The sequence below is a fragment of the Drosophila biarmipes genome, chromosome 2R (genome assembly GCF_025231255.1).
Source record: "Drosophila biarmipes strain raj3 chromosome 2R, RU_DBia_V1.1, whole genome shotgun sequence".
Taxonomy (NCBI): domain Eukaryota; kingdom Metazoa; phylum Arthropoda; class Insecta; order Diptera; family Drosophilidae; genus Drosophila; species Drosophila biarmipes.
The window spans coordinates 19529602-19549641 of NC_066615.1; the positions used below are offsets into that span (position 1 = coordinate 19529602).

General features: G+C 44.4%; 3 protein-coding genes across 10 annotated transcripts in view; 2 read left to right on the forward strand and 1 right to left on the reverse strand.

Annotated features, from left to right (window-relative positions):
* Window positions 1-8390, forward strand: part of LOC108022870 (transcription factor collier) — a 28111-nt gene extending 19721 nt beyond the window's left edge. The window contains exons 6-12 of one of the 6 annotated variants that reach the window (XR_006367667.2): window positions 4406-4487; window positions 4559-4739; window positions 4935-5216; window positions 5286-5433; window positions 5495-5787; window positions 6408-6876; window positions 7071-8390. Coding sequence is in view for 3 of the 6 variants with exons in the window: in XM_050887901.1 (XP_050743858.1) it covers window positions 4406-4487; window positions 4559-4739; window positions 4935-5216; window positions 5286-5433; window positions 5495-5787; window positions 7071-7159 (1075 nt within the window). In the remaining 3 variants the exon portion in view is untranslated. The remainder of the gene's footprint in view (window positions 1-4405; window positions 4488-4558; window positions 4740-4934; window positions 5217-5285; window positions 5434-5494; window positions 5788-6407; window positions 6877-7070) is intronic. The other 5 variants (XR_006367665.2, XR_007764047.1, XM_017092058.3 and 2 more) reach the window with 5 other exon arrangements.
* A 14-nt stretch (window positions 8391-8404) lies between these two features.
* On the reverse strand, window positions 8405-10584 carry LOC108022871 (uncharacterized). Of its 2 annotated transcripts, none has more exons than XM_017092059.3 (2): window positions 10239-10584; window positions 8405-9233 (listed from the first exon to the last, which is right to left on the reverse strand). In XM_017092059.3, exons 1-2 carry the CDS (start codon window positions 10480-10482, stop codon window positions 8626-8628), a joined length of 852 nt encoding a protein of 283 aa, XP_016947548.1. In that variant the 5' UTR covers window positions 10483-10584; the 3' UTR covers window positions 8405-8625. The 2 variants fall into 2 exon arrangements, with proteins under 2 accessions (XP_016947548.1, XP_016947549.1); XM_017092060.3 differs by lacking the exon at window positions 10239-10584 and adding an exon at window positions 9434-9924.
* A 1164-nt stretch (window positions 10585-11748) lies between these two features.
* Window positions 11749-19973, forward strand: LOC108022784 (sprouty-related, EVH1 domain-containing protein 1). Of its 2 annotated transcripts, none has more exons than XM_017091908.3 (6): window positions 11749-11909; window positions 12844-13194; window positions 17096-17273; window positions 17332-17500; window positions 18214-18369; window positions 18550-19973. In XM_017091908.3, the coding sequence occupies exons 2-6, from the start codon at window positions 13175-13177 to the stop codon at window positions 19308-19310; spliced, it is 1284 nt and encodes a 427-aa protein (XP_016947397.1). In that variant the 5' UTR covers window positions 11749-11909; window positions 12844-13174; the 3' UTR covers window positions 19311-19973. The 2 variants fall into 2 exon arrangements, with proteins under 2 accessions (XP_016947397.1, XP_016947398.1); XM_017091909.3 differs by having other exon boundaries at window positions 18280-18369.
* The last annotated feature ends 67 nt before the right edge of the window (window positions 19974-20040 follow it).

The following is a 20040-nucleotide window of genomic DNA, read 5'->3' on the forward strand; positions in this document are numbered from 1 at the left end:
CCATTTACCCCTGCTGCATAATTAATGGCATTAAAAGCGTTAACTGACAGTCAACACACTCCGGCCCACACACACATGCGGAAATAGTTGGCATAATTCGGGCATTTCAATGAGGTCGATAATTTGATGGTTCAGCGGAGAGCAAAGGGATAAGGTCGCCCACGTACACACTCACGTCGTCGTCTCAGATACATTTGTATCTTTTTTTTTGTGGCCATTCTATCTGCGTCTGATGCCAGCTACTTTTATCGTTGTCTGATATCTAACCTCGATATGTGTGTGTGTTTTTGTGCTTGGTACCAAAATAATCAGTTTAGAGATGAAGAAATCCCAAGAACAACAAGCCACCCCCAAGCAAAAACAACAAGAACATTCGGAAGGTATTTCCCCGGTCCCAACGGCATGACTTTTGGTCCCAAAGCAACCCCAAAAACATTTATATATATATAGCTATCATATACAAAAACACGCAGCACAACAAGCGCGAAATGAACTTGGGCCGTGAAAAGCTCACTCGTATCCCTAAGATCCACTCAAAAGTATCTTTCACTCACTTTCACTCTCGCTCTCCGTTCTTTTTGGGCGAGAGCAGAGAAAGCCTCTCCACGCACCAAGTGAAAGTGTTTTCAACAAGTTCTCTTCCGGCCAAAAGGATAATCGCATCCTGCAGACGGCACGCAGCCCGAAAACTTCACCCCCTGCGCGAAGGTCTATTACAATACAAGGGGAGCCACAGCAAAAGGAAGATGTTGGGAAAAAAAGCCATGAACTTCAGATAAACCAAGGGGATTGGGATGGGGCACGGGCCAGCGAAATCTAGGAATCCTTGGTCCTGCCAAGCGTGGAGCGTTAAGCCGAGAAAGAGCATAAATAAATAAAGCCCAAGCAACAATAGAAGCCCAAGATGGTGACTTCATCCTTGTCGACGGCCATGTTTTCGTGACGCTCTCGCTTTGTACTGCGTATTTCGAGTATTTGTCGGTGGAGAAAATGCCAAGAGGCATAGAAATGGCGCGAAAGTAAGTTTTCGCATTATTTTCAGGCCTCCCACCCCCAGCACTTTGGCTCCAGCTTTCCCTTGGCTTGCGCTTGTCATTGCCCCATAGTCATTGGGTTTATGCGACAATAAAGTTGAAAATTTTGAATATTATCGTTAGTGAAAAATTAGAGACAAGTTGGCCCCCGGCAAATGCCGCCCACTCGCCAACTCACCCACCCACCTGAGCTCCTTCAGGTGGCAAGTTCTCGCTTGGCGTGCGCCAAAAACGCTCTCGGCTCCTCACGGCCTGTTCACGCCATCGCAAGATAATATCAGCGGAAAAACTGGATGCTTGGGTGGTGGCTTGGGTGGTCCTGGCCTGGTCCAAGGCAGCCTGGCAAAGCGATTTATGTCCTCTTGAGTTCATCATTAAATTTGTGTGCTGTTTGGCGATGCAAAGATAATGCCACAATTTGTTGTTCGCACTGTTGCTGCTTCGCAAATTTACAGTTAATCGCCGGGTGCCGCGAAAACCCATAAATACGAGCCACTTTCACATTTTCGATAAAGATACTGGGAATTTATTTCAATTTTCTGTGCCTCAGATGCGCCGGATAAGACGCGAAGTTAGGGTTAAAAGTTAAGAGATAACTTTCATCTGGTTTAAAAAACTCTACAATGTTCTTTGTTAGGCAATTAATAAAAAAATAGTTTATTGTAACAGATTGGCTTAAAGGAAAAAAGTAGAATTACAAAAAATTTTATTATTTTTAAGCTGTAATTGCTTTTAATTTAATTTTATTCTTACACTAATTATCAATAGTTTTATTCATTTATTAGTTGTTTTTTTTTTATTTAGTTATGTTAATACTTTATTGTAATTAATTTAAAGAAACACGTTAGCATTTTTAAAAATTTAATTGTTATATTGGTCCTTTTTTATCAAAAGTAAATTTTTTATTTTTATTATATGTGATTATTTTTAATATATTTCTGCTATAAACTTGATAAGTGTAACCTACACTCACAGAAGTCACTAAAAATCTGTCTGAAAATTGCCATTATTGTAGAAGGCAATCTGGCAACTTTTATCTTTTTCTTTCCTGGCATTGAGTTCCGAAATCTGAGGCTGTCCCGTCCTGCTTAAAAAACAAATCTCCGCCCAATCGAAGGACACCGCCAAGTCGCGACCCCTCCGCCCACCGAATATGAATGACCAATTATGCACTTCGTTGGCGCTACGTGCTTGAGTTGCCAATGGAGCCCATCGAAAATCCTTCCCGGAGGTGTCCCGATGTCATGTGCGAACATTTGATGATGCGTAGCTTTTCATTAAATGAAAATTTCGCGTTGCTGGCAAAACAAAAGGACAAAGAAGAGGCCAAAGAAGAGCTAACTTTGTTGGCAAAAAGCCGGGAAAATGGGAATCGAGCGGCCAAGATGGGAGACACTTTGATTTATTGACAGAACGCGAGTGGAATTTTTAATTGCCCCAAAGTGGGTGGTTGGCTCTGTGCCTCGCATTGGTCAGGATTGCTATTTTCAGCTTGAGATCTCAACTGCAATGGCATCTTGGGGGAAACGCGTAGGACATATGCAAATGGGGGAGAGCCTGTGAATTTATGTGTCCTGTCAGGATATTTTGAAAACATTGTAACCCAAGCGAGTCGGATGGGGCAGGATGCTTCCGAGAAAGTCAATTAGCTGGCCATAAAAATGCAGGCTGGCCCCGAAGTGATGATGGCTCCGGTGTCCCAGGGATGAAGTCATCGCCAGGCAAGTGCAATTGGTACTCCCAAGGATCCTCGACTAAGCCACTCGATACGTATTCAGATTTCAAACTGCAGTCGCATCTGTGAGTTTCCACGTTCGCTCGGCGCACTGTAATTCGATATTGTATCTGACAGATACACGGCTCTCAACTCTCGGGGGACGGCGGTCGTCGAATGCTTGTGTTAATGATGATGAGCCCGCTACGATGCTCTTTTTCCGTAATGGATAACATCCATCCACTCACATCTGTTTTTTCATTGCGAAGTCCGCCAAGTTCAAAATAATTCTCGATAAGCACCACGCTTGGCCTTTAAAGCTAAAAAAAATAAAAAGAGAGGCTCGATTCGGCAAGACAAAGTTCATATACCCTCGCCATTATAACTTATGTCTATACAGATTTTCAAAAAATGCAATATACTAAAATAACACAAGTTTAACAGCAGTTTGTCGCTTAAAAATTTGTTTTTTTTACACTTAAAATATTGGAAATGTCACAAACCTCTGACTAAATTATAATACCCTCAGCAAGGGTATAAAAATCGCGCTTGGAGCTATATATTTATTTGTAACACTTTATGTTTTAAATAGGTTGCGCTTAATGGAGACTGGTTTAGCGTTTTATCAGTTTTAATTGAATCATAGCTTTTTAGCATATCTCGAATGCCAGTTTCTTATCGCCTAAGTTATAATTTATGGGATAAGTACTCCACTGGCAACAGCCATTTATGCTAGCCCATTTTAAAGGGCGACAGAGTCCGAATCCGAAAAAGTGTCAGAAGTGTAAACAAATTTGCGACACTCCCCGCCCAGCGGACAAGGACATATGCAGATGCCACCCGCTGGCCAGAGATCAACCCTCCTCCGGCTTCCTGCTAATTTGTTCAATTTGTCGAGTGAGAAACAACACAGGAAAAAATATGATGAAAATTGCCGGCACAACGCCGCTTTTCCGCCCTCCTTCCCTCCCGCTGATCAAAAGGGAAAATATTATTTCTGCAAATAAAAAGGGAGACGGGGACTTTTTTCGATAGGGCCCATATCATGTCGCCGCCGGATGCACAAAAGTATTTCAGCATTTAAATGCACCGCACACGGGTGTCAGTTTCCATTGGATCGGATTGGATTGGGCTGGCTGGCATCCTGGCCGCAGGACATTCGCCGGCTGTCACCCCACTTATCGCAAGGGCACTCACTACTGCCCCGGGCCAAACATCTGCCCAGAAAAGGCCAGGCGAGCCAACAGGCACAAGTGGCAGCAAAAAGGCGCAACCCGTCATTAGCGGCTCGTAAAGTCGCCTTCGAGGACGGGAGCATCGTAAAGACTCTTAATTGAAGCCGGCATAAATCCACAACTGGATGATAATTGCCTGCGCAAAGGGTAAAAACGATTGCAGTACCATTTATGGTTCAATTTGCACTCATTTATCGCTCACAGGAGCCGCAGAAATGCTGGATACTAGTTTGAGACCTTATAAACTCCATAAGATATGCATAGAAATATGAAATGCAGTTGGAAAAGTCTAATAAATAAAAAAAAAATAATATTTCAAAGTTTTAAATACATAAAAATACTAAGAACTCAAATTTTAATACCCATGATGATCAGTATAATTTTACAATCCCTAGATTAATCAAATTGTTTTTTCTTTACAGCTTCTTCCTCAAGTTCTTCTTGAAGTGCAATCAAAACTGCCTGAAAAACGCCGGCAACCCGCGGGATATGCGCCGATTTCAGGTGAGTGGGATTAGCTGATCCTTGCCCACCGACCGATACTAATGGATAACTTCGCCCCTCCCCAATACTAGGTGGTAATCTCCACGCAGGTGGCCGTGGATGGACCACTTTTGGCCATCTCCGACAACATGTTCGTGCACAACAACTCCAAGCACGGGCGGAGGGCCAAGCGGCTGGACACCACGGAAGGTACAGGCAACACATCCCTGTCCATTTCCGGTCACCCCCTAGCGCCCGACAGTACCTACGATGGTCCGTAGCAAAATTCCAATTATTCCGACCAATTTTTCGTTTTACGTAGATCCAAGAAACACTCCCATACACCCCGAAAAAAAATAGAAAACCCCCAAACTTTTCATTTCATTCGTAGCAATTGGCAAAACCGAAGCGACAGCATCTCTGATATGGTAACCAACTAACCCATGTATCTCTGGAATCCACTTGCAGGTCTCTATCCACCACTGCCCGTGGCCACGCCCTGCATCAAGGCGATCTCGCCCAGCGAGGGCTGGACAACCGGTGGCGCCACCGTGATCATCGTGGGCGACAACTTCTTCGACGGCCTGCAGGTGGTCTTCGGCACCATGCTGGTCTGGAGCGAGCTGATCACCTCGCATGCGATCCGAGTGCAGACCCCGCCCAGGCACATTCCCGGCGTGGTGGAGGTGACGCTATCCTACAAGAGCAAACAGTTCTGCAAGGGATCGCCCGGTCGCTTCGTCTATGTCTGTAAGTGGTCGCAGCATCGATGAACTATCCCCTTTACTCTATGTCTAACCTTTCGATTAACGCTTTAAGCAGCTCTCAACGAACCCACAATCGACTACGGTTTCCAGCGCCTGCAGAAGCTCATTCCCCGGCATCCCGGCGATCCCGAGAAGCTACAGAAGGAGATAATCCTCAAGCGAGCTGCCGACTTGGTCGAGGCCTTGTATTCCATGCCCAGGTAAGAGCATTGCTAATATCTTCAATAGCCAACGGAGTCTAATACTCAACCCGTGTTGCAGCAGATCCCCGGGCGGATCGACGGGCTTCAACTCGTATGCCGGTCAACTGGCGGTCAGTGTGCAGGACGGTTCCGGCCAGTGGACCGAGGACGACTACCAGCGGGCCCAGTCGAGCAGCGTGAGTCCGCGTGGCGGCTACTGCAGCAGCGCCTCCACGCCCCACAGCTCGGGGGGATCCTACGGAACCACGGCGGCCAGTGCAGCAGTGGCGGCCACGGCAAATGGCTACGCACCTGCCCCCAACATGGGCACACTCTCCTCCTCGCCCGGCAGCGTCTTCAACTCCACGTCAAGTAAGTTTCTAGTGAGGGCAATCATTTTAAATACCTCGCATTCTGCATTTCCAGTGGGATCATTTAAAAAGTTTGAATATGCCAATAGTTTCTAATCATTTTGTTTTCATAAAATAAAAAAGTAAATTTTAAAACTATTTTTTATTTTTTTGTGAGGGAGAATAATTTATAATGCCTATCAGGGAAGTGCAGACGGAGTTATAAATAGGGAAAATAAGAAGAGTTGAAGGTCTTGGAGATTTATAAGTATTTCTCCATTTTTATTAAATATTTAAAGAATTGCCAGAATATAAGAATCTGCTTTATAAAATAAATTAATTTGAATACATAACTGAAACTTGTAGGAAACCTAAGATAACTTGTAGAAACCTATCATCTAATGATTAGCGAAACCTTTCCACCCATGCGAACCCTTGTCTCAGAAGTCCTTAGTTGAATTATAATCCTCAGTTGATTTTGTCTTCTGTTTGTATGACTCTCACATGAATACCGCCCCACATAAACTGCCAAACGCTCGTCTCCATGTCCCGAATTTTCCCCATTTTCCCCGCACCCAACCCCCGAAACAAAGTGAACAAAGTATGCTCAGCAAAGTGCATTTTCGCCATTAATTCCAACAGTGTCCGCCGTGTCGTCGACGTGGCATCAGGCGTTCGTGCAGCACCACCACGCGGCGACGGCCCACCCGCACCACCACTACCCACATCCCCACCAGCCATGGCACAATCCAGCCGTGTCAGCAGCCACGGCGGCGGCCGTTTAAGCGATTCCCGGACTCTAATTCCGATGCCAGCCCGGAGGAGCTGAATGGAGGATGAGGATGATGACCCAGGATGAGCCGGACTTTGGGCCAGAGTAACGACATTTTGTTGAAATTAAATGCTTCACGCCCAACACCACCCACAAATCCACACGAAAACGCACACACGGACACACCAGACACCATCTATCAATCCGAATCTGCAAGGACGCCCACAAATTCCGGGCGGATGGGTGGTCGGCTGTGTGAATGGGTCTACGAAAGCAAATCTGAGCGTTCAAAACACACTTCCACCATCAACCAACACCACAGACTACACACGATTAACGGTATTTATAATTTTCATTATCCCTAAGACTAAACACCCCTAAGAATAACTAGATAAAGCCTATTATTTTGGTAGATCTGTGTTTAATGTTTCTACTTTCCTACCTACTTTCTGTGACAACTGAAGAGATATAACCTATAGCCCACCATAAGATCCCTATTAATCAAAAACAATTCGATTTCCATCTACTTCCAGGGGTCAGCAGCCTGAGTTTCAATCCCTTCGCCCTGCCCACCTGCAACACACAGGGCTATAGCAGCCAACTGGTGACGTCAACCAAATAATATTACTACTAAATGAGGCTATTGGCAGGCCCCACACCCCCTCTCGGAGTCGCAGATACCACGCCAATCACAAGAAGCTCGAAAGTGCAATAAACAAAAGAAAATGGTTCCAAAATTCAAAAACCTATTGATATAGTTGTACATTTTTTGATTGAATCCCGTTTTTAATTTAATTTCAATACGCCTCGGTAATAGATTTATACGAATACGCATAGAATACCATATCAAAATAATGGAAATCATATGAAAAGGGCAGGCATATCATGCAGGGGCTCAAGATCCCACAAGTTTATAGCGGGCTAATATAATACTAACATAGCTTGACTAAAACACACATTTTGTAAATACTTATCCCAATTAAATAAATAAAACCTAATAATAATCGGAACTGTGAATAGAGGAAATTATACCAATTTATATACCCATGATGATCAGTACTAATACGAATCAAGATATACCAAAACAGATACAATTTGAACGAACCTTTGGACATAACTAAATGCTTGTATACGACACTTTCTTGGATTAGTATCGAAAAAAACAAAATAAAGTCATGAAAATACACTCTGCCAATTGAGAGAACCGAAATCAAAATGTTATATACCTACATAGATATACAGCCACATTTTAGGTGACATTTGCAGCATATCTAAGCGTAATATTACAACAAATTTATACCAAACTTTTGGCAAACATATCGTGCACTTAGCTCTAACATCCATCTCACGCGAATCGACACACATCACGTACTCGAACGTATTTGTATACTGCCCATCATATCCACAATTCATTTCGATCGAGCCACTCCCCCTCAACACCAAATCATCATAAGATACATTAATATACATTTCGCTATTCAAGTCAGAGGGTTTGATAAACTACCGATTTGTTGACTAGAATCTAAGCTATGCAAGCGATATCTGGGGGTGCATATACTATATATATAGGCTTAAGTTTATTGTTTATTGCTCGATTTGTAGGAGTTTTACTGTAATTTGTATTCGTATTGTATGATAATGTATGCTTGCACTCCTAGATCTACAAAAAAACAAAAGAAACCGATACGATAGTGACGCATATCTGTAAGAACCGCATAAACAGCAGAACTTAGCCGCAAAATCGAATTGTAAATTACAATACAATAATTTATAACAACAATCTAGCAACGCTCTCTGTTTTGTAAATCTTAACAAGTTATTTAAATAAAATTTATTTAAAATAAACGTAATACACAATGGAGCCACCTTGTTTTCACTACGTCATACAGCTTTATTTTCGGAAAATTAGTTGTGGTGATTAATTTTAAAATTCAAAGTATTTGCACTTAATAGAAGAGCATAAACTAATTGCATACATAACGTATGTATAATTGTTTAACCTATTAATAGGCATGCAGAGATGCCCTGTTGTTTCCGTTCCTTTCCTCGTCCTCTTAAGCCTGTTGGTAATTGTATTTGGGGTGCCGCCTACTCATCCTTGGAGGGCACCGAATCCTCGCTCTCCTTGAACAGTATCTCCTGGATCTTTGAGCGCACGTACATCTTGCGACTGAGCGACAAGTGCCGCATGACGGGCACCAAGCTCAGGGCGAAATAGTAGTCGTCGTCCTTGGTGGCCTCTTCGTGATTCTGCTGAATGATATAGCTGAGCTGCTCGCTAACGGTGGTCAGTCGGTCGATGGACGTCTCGAGGTTGTTTTTCAGCTGCTTGGCCGAATTGTTGGTGGCCGTGGAAGAGGAGGCCACCACAGTGGCCTGGACCCCCGAAGCTGCACTGGGCCTGCTGCTTCCGGCGCCGGAGCCGCTGGAATGGGTCACCACGGTGACCTGCTTCTCGCCCTGCTCCAGACCCTCGTCCTCCATCACGTGTATGGGGCTGTAGCACAGCGGATCCTCGCTGTAGATGATGTCCTTGATGTCCTCGCCGATCTCATCGTTCTGCTCGTACTCCTCCCACTTCTGGGGCAGTGCCCCAGACTCGCCCAGGTAACTGGCCACATTGGTCTCGATCTTCGGCTTGGCCACGCGCAGGGGCTCCCTCAGCGTTTTGGCCTTGGTTATCCGCACGGTTTTGTCTACAATCAAAGGATGGGAGATCTGCTTTACGATACATATTGATACACACAGCTGCCCCGAGCCGAATAATAACAAATATCATCCAGAGATGGACGTCGACGATAGTTTCCCGCCGTCCCAAGGGGTCGGTCGATAGCCCGCCAGAAGAACGTAGAAAGAGCGCCCAGGTATGTTGTGTCTATGGGTTCCCGAGGATTACCTTTCTTGATGATCGGGATCATGCGCGCCTGGGAACGCTGCTGCACCGGGCTGACCAGGACCTCGTCGCTGTGCTTGTGCCGCAGATGCGTCCACAAATTGGTGGTATTGTTGCCCTTCAAATTGCTGGCCATGCCACCGCGCGATATATTGTTGCCGCAGTAGCGGCATATCGCAAAGTTTTCGCACTCCTCGTTGATATCGTAGTGCTGCCACACATTGCTCACGCGACCCTTCGGCATTTTAATTGTTTTTCCTCAAATGTCTGATACGTAAAACGAAATTTTCACAACAAAATGACTTTTTGCGATATTAGCGTTGCTGTAGCCAGTGTTGTCGAGTGCTCATTGGAGCAGTGTTGCAAAACGCCCGCGCATAGGGGTGAAAACAAAGGCGACGCAAAAAAAAAGGTGGAAAACAAAAATAAAAGTAATGTTTTAGGTGAAAATAAAAATATAAACAATTTTTAGATAGACAATTTGTACTTATACTTTATGCCAGGGTAAAATGGCTGTAGAAAATCTCGACCACTAATGGCGTTTACTGCAAACACTGGCTGAGGGGAATTCGGTATCTGTACATTTTTTATAGGCCTTTTCGAGGGGATTTTCGGGGTCTGTTCAGGGTTCAGAGTTTTAGTCATTTCCCGCGCCAAAACGGAGGAGCCCGCAACACAACCGATGACCCGTGGACGGCAGGGATGGCAGCGGGCACTGATCCGTGCTCGGTTTCTACGGCACGGGCACGGAGCACGCGTGGCAATGGATTTCGAAGGGCGTGCGTGAGATTTCGGATCCCGAACTTACCGTTACTGCTGTTCGAGTGGAGACATCGGTGGCGCAGCAGGGACCCGGTTCCGGTTTTCCCGCTGTAGGACAAGAGATCGCCGCAGGTTTTGCAGCAGGCGTAGGGCTCTATACGGTCATCGCACTGGACGAGATTGAAAAACCTCCAGACGCAGCTTTTCGTATTCCGGGGCTCCACAAGTTTGCATCGCTTGTCGCCGGATTTGAGGAGACTGCGAAGCTCCGACTTTTTCTCCACATGCATTATCCGCGGATTGGTTGATTTGCAGGAAATTGAATCGGTTTGCAAATCCAAAACAAACCAAATTATAAAATCCACACAAATACAATCAAACTCACGAAATTTCAGTCACGCACAAAACAGTGCTGGAAAACGCGAGCAGCCATGGTGCAAAAATGGGAAGGTGGCGCGTGATATTTTTTAAATTTAATTTATTAAACCAAGATATTGGCTAGTAAGTCTAATGATGTTAACCATTTTAATTCAATTGTACTCCATACTTTAATTTTTATTGAATTTAAAAACCTAGAGTTTGCTGATACCGATTACACTAGAAGTCATAGATTAAAAACAGATTCCAGTCTGATTTATTTTAAGAATCGTTTGCTACCCAAAGTGTATTTTGTTGTCTAATTTGGGTAAAATGATAGGGCTTTTACAGCCATTTACTATATCAAGGCCCAAACCGAAGCCAGGACCTGAGCAACAAGCGAAATCGCAACAAAGTCTGGGATGTTTTCGCCAGAATCGAGAACCAGAGCGGTGTCGCCCTCCAGAACATATTGATGTGCAGGACCTACCGCAGCCTGCTAAGGTACCATGGACTACTAAGGCGGAGGACCGACAAGGTCACCCAGGTGGTGATGGAGTCTTGCGTTAGCAACTGCCATCCCTTTACTACTGCCCAGGTCACGGAGATCCGGAAACTTGTCTCCATAACTGTGGACATCGGCTTCGGGTGCGGGCGCAATGTTGGCGTGAATGATCTGCTGCCGGAGACTGGAGTCATCGCATGAGACATGGACCACTGGTACCGGGAGAAACTTGGGCAGGCCCGCCCGGGAGCTGCCAGGAGTTTATAAAACGTTACTGCTCACCGGGCCGTCCGGAAAGACTGGAACACATCCTAATTAATGGCGAGGAGCAATTGGTTAAAACTTCCTACACTTGGCGGAAAACTTAAGAAAGCAATCGTGCATTTTGTAGGTCCAAAACTACCAAGAAATTCAAAGGAGTTCTTAATCGTTGTTTATTATTAAAAAAGGCAGTACAATTAATAATATAGTTTTCATTTAATCATTGGAAGTATCTTAATTTGATTCCAAGGAGGTGGATGGAGGTCTTTTTTGTCATATTTAAAAAATGGTTTTGATTTTTTTGGCTTTTTTATTTGCACCTATTTTGGAGTATAACAATTTGCCCATCTGGCAGCCCTGAGTTCTGGTGCGCAATTAGGAGTAAAACTGTTAGTATTTTCCAAAAAGTGGAATACCATAAGAAGGTATGTTTCGCTGATGATTGTGCGTTCACACTGTTCGCCTCCTAATTTTTTCGCCGTCGCTTCGTTTGTTTTCGGAAATGTCAATTGTTGTGAAAATATCTGCAAATTGTTAAAAACGCCCTTTCGGAAAGCGCACAATTTTCGCGGAGACGGCGCGCGAGCAGCACAAGTAAATGCCATTGAAATTGGTGCACAATAAAGTCACAAAATACCCAACATTCCACTGCGTCTGCTGTGTGGGTGCGTGTGTGTGTGTATGTGTGTGCGCGATATTAAATAAATTAATTATAAGGCAGAGCTGCATATTTTAAATGCGAAAAAATAGGAAAAGGAGCGTAGTCAGTACTCTCTTTTCTCTCTATCGCTCCTCTTTAACAATACAAAAAGGTAGTGCTACAATACACACACAGATCCCGTGGAAGGCGAGAACAAAAGGATGTACCTATAGAAGTTGTAAATGTGCTGCGGTTAACAATTAAACAAATCAGTTTCGTTGGGAAAATCGGTGAAAATATGTAGCTTTAGTATGCAGTATGTATAGGCGTATGTAAATATGTAAAGGCAGCAACAGCAAGCTGAGCAGCATATACACACATGGAGAAATCGCCCAAAAAACTTTCTGCGCAAGCTGCAGAGAGTGCGCCAGAGAGAGAGACGGTGCGAGAGAGGAGAGCAAGAGCGACCGATTTGCTTGGTGGAAATGTATGAATGAATTTTCGCTTTTGCAAATTTTATGTTAATAAAACGAAAACGGTGCTCGCTGCGAATGGACGGTCCGAAAAATCAACATAAATAAATTCAATCAAGTTTGCACTCGGAAAAAAAAAGAAAATCAGTGAGTTTTCAGTGCATACAGACTCCCAATTTGAGCCTCTCCTTCTCTCAGTTTTCATCTGTTACATCTTTTGTTGCTTGGAAAAATCCGTGTATGTACGCTCGCGTGCGTGTGTGTGTGCGCGAAGTTTTCCACTGTGTTTGTCTACACGCCCACATAAGTGGCTCGGTGTTTGTGTGCTTGGGAAAAGTAAAAGTGATTCTCGATTTATAAACGCTAAGCCCGAAATTAATTATACTTTCGCCCCCTCTCCCTCTTTCCAATTTAGTGAATGAATAAAAATCCCTAACTATTTGTAAAACCCCGCCCCCAACACTGTGCCAAAAGAAATTAACTACAACTGGAGATCAGCGAGGGATTGCAAGTCGGATAGCAACAACGGGAAAAAGCAGCAGCAAACAACGTGGGCTAGGATCTTCTGGGATTATCGGCTGGATTCCGGTGTTGTTGTTGTCGTCCGATTACCTTTTTTCGTTGGAAACGTTTGTGCAGCAGCAGCTCTGAATGTCTTTATGCTTTAATCATGGTGTATTTCGCCACCAACAACAACAAAACCGACACTATACGCTGCTATATTAGAATCTTTCTGATAACGAACCATGACAGAAGGACATGAAAGGTGAGTCTCCAAGCCAGGTGTAGAGAGCTACTATGGTGGAGGTAATCGAACAGGCATTGAAGTTCAACGGAACGTTCTGAATCAAAAATACCACTTACTCAGTACATTTTTAAAAACCCCAAATCACACGATGAACTTAAAATTCCCAAACCGGAAACATAAGGCATTTCTTTGACTCACCAAAATAGGGAGTGTTTTTTGTTTTCTTTTTTTTAATGAACATAATATGACCCATTTGTTTACGATGACCCATTACCATTTTCCTACAACTATCATTTTTATTTTTTTAATTCCTTAAATAGTTTTAGAATAATTCACAATAAACTCCCCAGTTTGTTCATTACTTTTCATGAACAACAAAGTTAATACTCTAATATAACAACTTGTCATAGGTTCCTTATTGAAATTTGGTATATAACTTTAACATTTTGGTAGCAGAGTTATCGAAGTTGTACTGTACATATGACAAATGCTAGATTTAAAGTCAGGCTTGAAAGTTTGCCAGATATATAGAAGTTAGTTTAGTTTGAATGAAGTGCTAAGCCAGCTAGGATGTAAATTCTAGAAAGTATTTGTTGCGTTTTCGAACTGAGGACCGGCTTCTAAGCCGAGCCACCAATTGCCTGCTACAAATTGGCGTGCCCCAATTGATTGGCTCCAATTGACAGCTGATTGCTGGAAAATATTTTTCAATTTGCTGAACGCCTTTTAATTGAGAACGACGGGCTCTGCTCCTCAATGGACTGCCGAGTGAATGAAGAGCCGTGAGTCATTGGTCTGGTCGAACTGAAGTCTCCACATTGTCTGTCGACACTTTTAATGAATGAAGTGGAACGCCCCCATGTGTGGTTTCTTTTCCGTCCGCCCCTGGGTCCAATAATTGCCGCTGCTACGACCACTCACGTATTATTGCCCCGCGCCACTGGCGCTCTTTAAATTCTATTCGAAAATGATGTCATTTGAGTTTGTCCGTTTGTTGTTTCGCCCCGCGGTTCGTTTATTTCTTTCAGTTCTTACATCGCGGATAAGGCGAAAGCCTGCGCAACAAGAACAAAAGCGTAGAGCCCAAGGTTCCTGTAGTTTCATTCATGTCTCGCTCTTTATGCCGTCCTCATAATGAGCTGATAAGCGACATGCCCCCGCACAACCTCGCGCAGAGGGTGCTCATTATTTGGGAAGTGTTTTAAAATTATCAGATGAGTCTTCATAAAATCACTCCTTAAGGCCTAATTTTGGCGTTGAATTTATCAAGGTTATTGCAAATTTCATAGGATTGAAGAAGTTACGTCTTATTTTTGGGGTAAAAGATATTGTATTACTTATTTTAAAACAATTGTTGAGCATTGTGTTAGTTCTATATATATATTATATTGTTGGCGTTTAACAGCAGTTGCTATTTTCGTCTTTTTACCTTTACCGATTAATAGCCTTTAAAACGGAACTCATCGGAAAATCAAAACTTTAGATCGAGACCTCGGAAAACCCACATAAAAATGTTATTTTGATTTCTAATATTGTTTCCCTCGTGTAACATAAATCAAAACTTCTAAACCTGTAAAGATCTGAAATATTATTATATGAATTCAGAATTATAATGGCATATACACAATATGAATTATTTCAAGATTTGTAATGTAACTCGCCAAGAAGTAGGCAAAGATTTTTGCAAAATGAGTGGCGGGTAATTTGTAAGCCTTTGCCGTTTGTCTAATTTTAATAGTGGGTGCATTACATGATAACCCTTTTTTTTACAAGAATTTGAATATATTGAATTCAACTTGAATTTATTTATTGGAGCACCCTGTTTGCTGCTTTTCTCGCTGCAGCGGAAACAACATTCGATTTCAATTTTGCATTGTAAATTGATTGGCATGTGAATAATGTAACGGTAAGCGGGACATTCGTGACCACGCGACAGGGCAAAGGCCTAGGTGTGTGCGTGCGGTTGCATGCAAATACGTGGGAGTGTGTGTTAGACAGCGGGGGCTATCGAAACTATTCGCCTCTATTTAAAGAGGGGCTATGTGTATTGGAACGTTTTCTTTTTCTATTGTGGTGTCGCCTCTCTGACTTTTCGTGTGGGTGTGCACAACTACAGGCCCAGACGTATACGCACACGCAGACCGTTGTTCATTCATCTTTTCCTGCTGCAGCCTCTGTGTGTGGGTGCATGAGCGTGTATGTGTGGGAGTAGCCAAGTCATTCAGTTGGCAACAAAGTTTTGGGAACATCGGTAACCGCCAGAGTTTGGCCCCACAGGTGGGCATGATTGGACATTGGTTAGAAGTCGAAAAATTGGTTAGTTAGTTGATTTTAATTCAGCCACAGATCATTTAAGGGCGACAACTCCCACACACACATTGAAGTAGATAACTGGAGTGAACTCTCTGGCCCACCGCCGCTCTCTAACGGTATCGTTCCCACGCATGCGCCCTGATTGGAAGGGAGAGCTTCCAAATATTGATAGACTTTTAGTTTCGGCTTGGGGCAGGCTCTTCTAGCCCTCCACAGTTATAAAAGTACATATGTATGCTGTATGTTTGGTGGAGTTTTTGGGTAGTATAGCTCTTTTATTTTACTGCGACTACACCCTGGTATTTCGAAAACATGCATGTGAGCTGGGGTGGCAACTCTAAATCGAAATGGAGTGAACCGCTGGCGACGACGCTCTCTTTCTCAATGAAAACCCGTTATGCGATATGCTCTGACCCTGGATAGTTCCGTTGGCTTTATTTCGGTTTTCATTCACACGCCGCCTCGAAAATCCTTGGCGAGGCTGACGTAGCTGAATGAAAACCACAGAGGACCAGTCCTTGACATGTCCTGCCTACTCGGGGCCCGGTGACGTCGCGACAAATATTCATTCTGTAAAATCCAGCGAAACTAGGACAAGCATGTGTATGTGTCACGCACACCGCTGCACTTACATGCACGCCACCCCTCCCCGCTCGAATAGCACACAGACACACACACATCCACTTGCCACAGTGGAGTTTCAACTCCCTTTTCGGAGCTTTTTTCATTGAGTAACTCCCTTACATTTGCCCGGGAACCCTGTCCTTATTCAAGCCAATCAGCTAATGCGAATCTTGTGCGCAGGTCGTCAAACTCCATTTTTGGCGTCCCCCATTCATAAGGCGAGGAAGGGAAGATCCCTGAACTGAAGTCACTCCTGCTCCATTTTCAACAATGAAACCACACTAAATGGTTTGGCAACCCTAATTCACGAAGTAGTTTGGATGCCGATTCTATAGAATGCATCTTTTATCTAATTGAAATGTTGCTTGGGCAACTTGTTCTACGAATTGCACTTTATTTTTAGCCTTTACCCCACAAGGGTTTAGTTTTTAACTCACTTTTATCCTGAGTGCTTCTTGCCCTGAGCTTATATTTTTAAACCGAAGGACCTGAGGGTATTTTTAGTTGTCATTGGCTCTTCACTTTCGCTTGGATGAATCAGTCGCCTCTAACGGCCAGGTGGCAACTAGCATCCTTGCTATGGCTTCCTTGACTGGCTCAAAAATTGAATTAGCCAAATTAGCAGCACTTGTAGGTTATCCCGGGGAAGATATAGAGGCGGCTCCAAAACTTCGACGGCTCTCATTCGTTAAAAGCAATTGGTGGTTCTAGCATGGCTACGGTTTCCTATAAAAAACTTAAACTTAAACGCAGGACGAGCAGGTGGGATTGTATTTGGGCTCATCTGGTATTGAACTCTATAAGCCTTCAAGGGAAATTAAAATAAAATCTATAGTTGTCTTTTTAAATTATCAACCTGTAGCTCATAATAAAAAAGAGAAGAATATTCAAAACCAAATCAGTCAATATCTTTTATTCATTTTGTAACAGTTTTCCATATATTTACTAATGAAATCCTCTCTCGATCTGTTCTATTCCACAGCGACTTCTTAGTAACAGTACGCGCACAGGTAATGACCAGAGACGAGAGCACCGAGGGCTGGCTACCGCTGGCCGGGGGTGGCCTGGCCAACGTTTCGATCCGGAAGCGGGCTAGGCTATCCCCCTTGGCATCGGGTCATGACTACATCATCTACGGGCAGAGGATATCCGATCAGAGCGTGAGTGGAGTAATATCTCATTCCTTGTACACGACACTTATGGTTAAATCCCCGGCAGGTCATCCTGAGCTGTGTGATCAACCGAGATCTGAAGTATTACAAAGTAATGCCCACATTTCATCACTGGCGCGCAGGGAAGCAGCGCAACGGACTCACATTTCAGACGGCCGCCGATGCGCGCGCCTTCGACAAGGGCGTCCTGCGCGCCTACAACGAGCTGATCGATGGTAAAATCCTGCCCGGATCCCATGGCTGATCCCATCTACCTACTAGTTGCATGACCGGCTTGCACCTCCCATCTCTCTCTGCTTTTTGTCAGCCCGCTTTAGTTGCCTCTTATTTGCCAAATTTATGCCACAAAAAACCACTTGACTTTCATTCTTCCGAGTCTTCCAAGCCTATCTGCCTTAGTATTGCTTTCGTTTACTAATATATACCTTTTTGTATGTCTTACGCTCTACTTTTGCCACAACATCAAACAAAAAATTACCCAAAATCACCACACACAACTCACATTGGAATATTGCAAATTTGTTTCAAAAATCAACAAATCAACCAAACATTTAAATCTATAATTTCAAACGAATTGGTAAGTGTTTAATGAGGCCGTGCCCTAGAATAGTTGATGTGTGCTGTTTGCTTTGAAGGAACAATCTGCTTGATCAGTGATCAGTGATCACTTCAAAATTCCCAGCACATACTTGTAAATAGTGTAGTCTAGTCCACACCTATAGGTCACTACTTTTCAACGAGTACTTTTCGATTTCCTTGCTACACCTCAAGATCTGTTCTGATTTCACGCTCTCTTCCTAAACTCTTTTGCTGTATGAAACTTTCAACTATTCTCTGCTTTGCGCTTTTGTAAAAACTCTGTTCTGTGCTTAAATATAATTTAATTCGAGTATTCCGAAAATTAAGGCTCAATTATAACCCTATTCAGGACTGGCCAAATCGAATCCGACGATAATATGCCCGCCGCTAACCAAATATGATTCGGTTGGCGAAGATGATGTATTCATGACCCTGGACTTACCTGTGGAGAGCGAGAGTTTACAAAAGATCCATTCAAGCCCCGAGGGCAGCGAGAAAAGTCACAGTAAGTATTGCTGAATGGTGTAGAAAGCAAGTGGAATCGATGTTAAAAGGATCAATTTCTAAGACTTTGGAAAATAATAGGTTTTTTTAAGGCTAAAAGATGATGGATAACCACTGGTTTTCACTTGCGACCAATTTACAACCTTAGATTACATATCTAATCCTGTTCGTCATCTTACAGAGAGCGTCAGCAACAACTCCGACTCGGAGAAGCTGCCCCCGCCGCCCATTCACTACATATCCACGGACAAAACATCGGCCACCACATCGCCGCCGGACGCACCACCCGCATCTGCAGCTCCATCTCCGGCGACCGCCGGCCAGATAGCGGCCAGTGAGAACTACTCGTACGTCACGCTGACGGCGGTGCACCACGACTACAACTATCCGGTGGTGGACCAGCCAGTGGGGGCGCAGGTGCTCAACGCTCGACGGGAGTCGATCAGTGCGCTGAAGAAGCGCAATGCTCTGGAGGCGGCACAGGCAATGGCGGCAGCACAGACTGTGGCCAGCGGAGGAATGTTGGCCGGCCGTGATGGGGGATCGGGAAAGCCGCTGCACAAGCCCAACGTATCCGATATACTGAAGAAGGAGACGCGCCTGCGATGCCGCTACTGTCACGAGCTGTACAGCGAGGACTTTAATCGACGGGGCGCCTGCGAGTATGCCCCGGATCCCTTTCGCAGCGGCTACGAGTGCGTGTCCGGGATGGGCTGTGCCCGTTGCATGATCTACCATTGCATGAGCGACGCCGAGGGCGAGACGGCCCAGCATCCGTGCGACTGCAGCGCCGGCGAGGCGGGCTGCAGCAAGCGCTGGCTGGGCCTGGCGATCCTCTCACTGTTCGTGCCCTGCCTGTGGTGCTATCCGCCGCTCCGCGCCTGCCACTTGGCCGGCATCCACTGCGGCCTCTGCGGCGGGCAGCACAAGCCGCATGTCTGACATTTGGAGGCCCGCTTGCAAGGACAGTACGATGATGACCCCAGGCCCAGAAGCGAATTCCACCACTACCACCACTCCGAGCAGAGCCTAATGGGCAGCGCCAAGCGTCCGTGGAGCGCCAAGCAGAGGCAGTCGCAGCCATCGCAGACCCAATCGCAGCGCCACTTTTACAACTGGGAGCTGTCGCACAGCTTGGGTGCTCCGCAGCACCAGACGCCGCCGTACCTAATGCAGTCAACTGGCAGGAAGGCGGCTCAGAACGACTACGGGCGCTTGCTGTTCTAGGCTTTATCTATGGTGACAGCTCGAGGACCCATTTTCGCAAACTAATCTCTCAGAACTACTGACTGACCGGAACTAAGGAAATGCTTTTCCGATGTATTACAAGAAAAGAAGAGACCATATTTCGTATGAATGAAAAGCTCAGCTTGCAAAAATCTTGCAAGTACGATAATGCAAAAGTAAACAATTCAGCTGTAAAATTAGTTTGCGAAAACGGGTCTTTGATTCGCTTTCAATATCATTTCGGTATACTCCATTTGAATTGCCATAATTTATTGTATATACAAAAAGCAGGAAGGATTATATATCTATTTTTAATATACTTTATAAATTGTAACTTATGTTTAGTGCTCTCGCTTAATTATAGTTTTGTAAAAACGGGCTATTTGTTTTTATTTGTAACTGAAACACTTTTTAAAATCAAAATACTTTACAATGATTGTTTAAG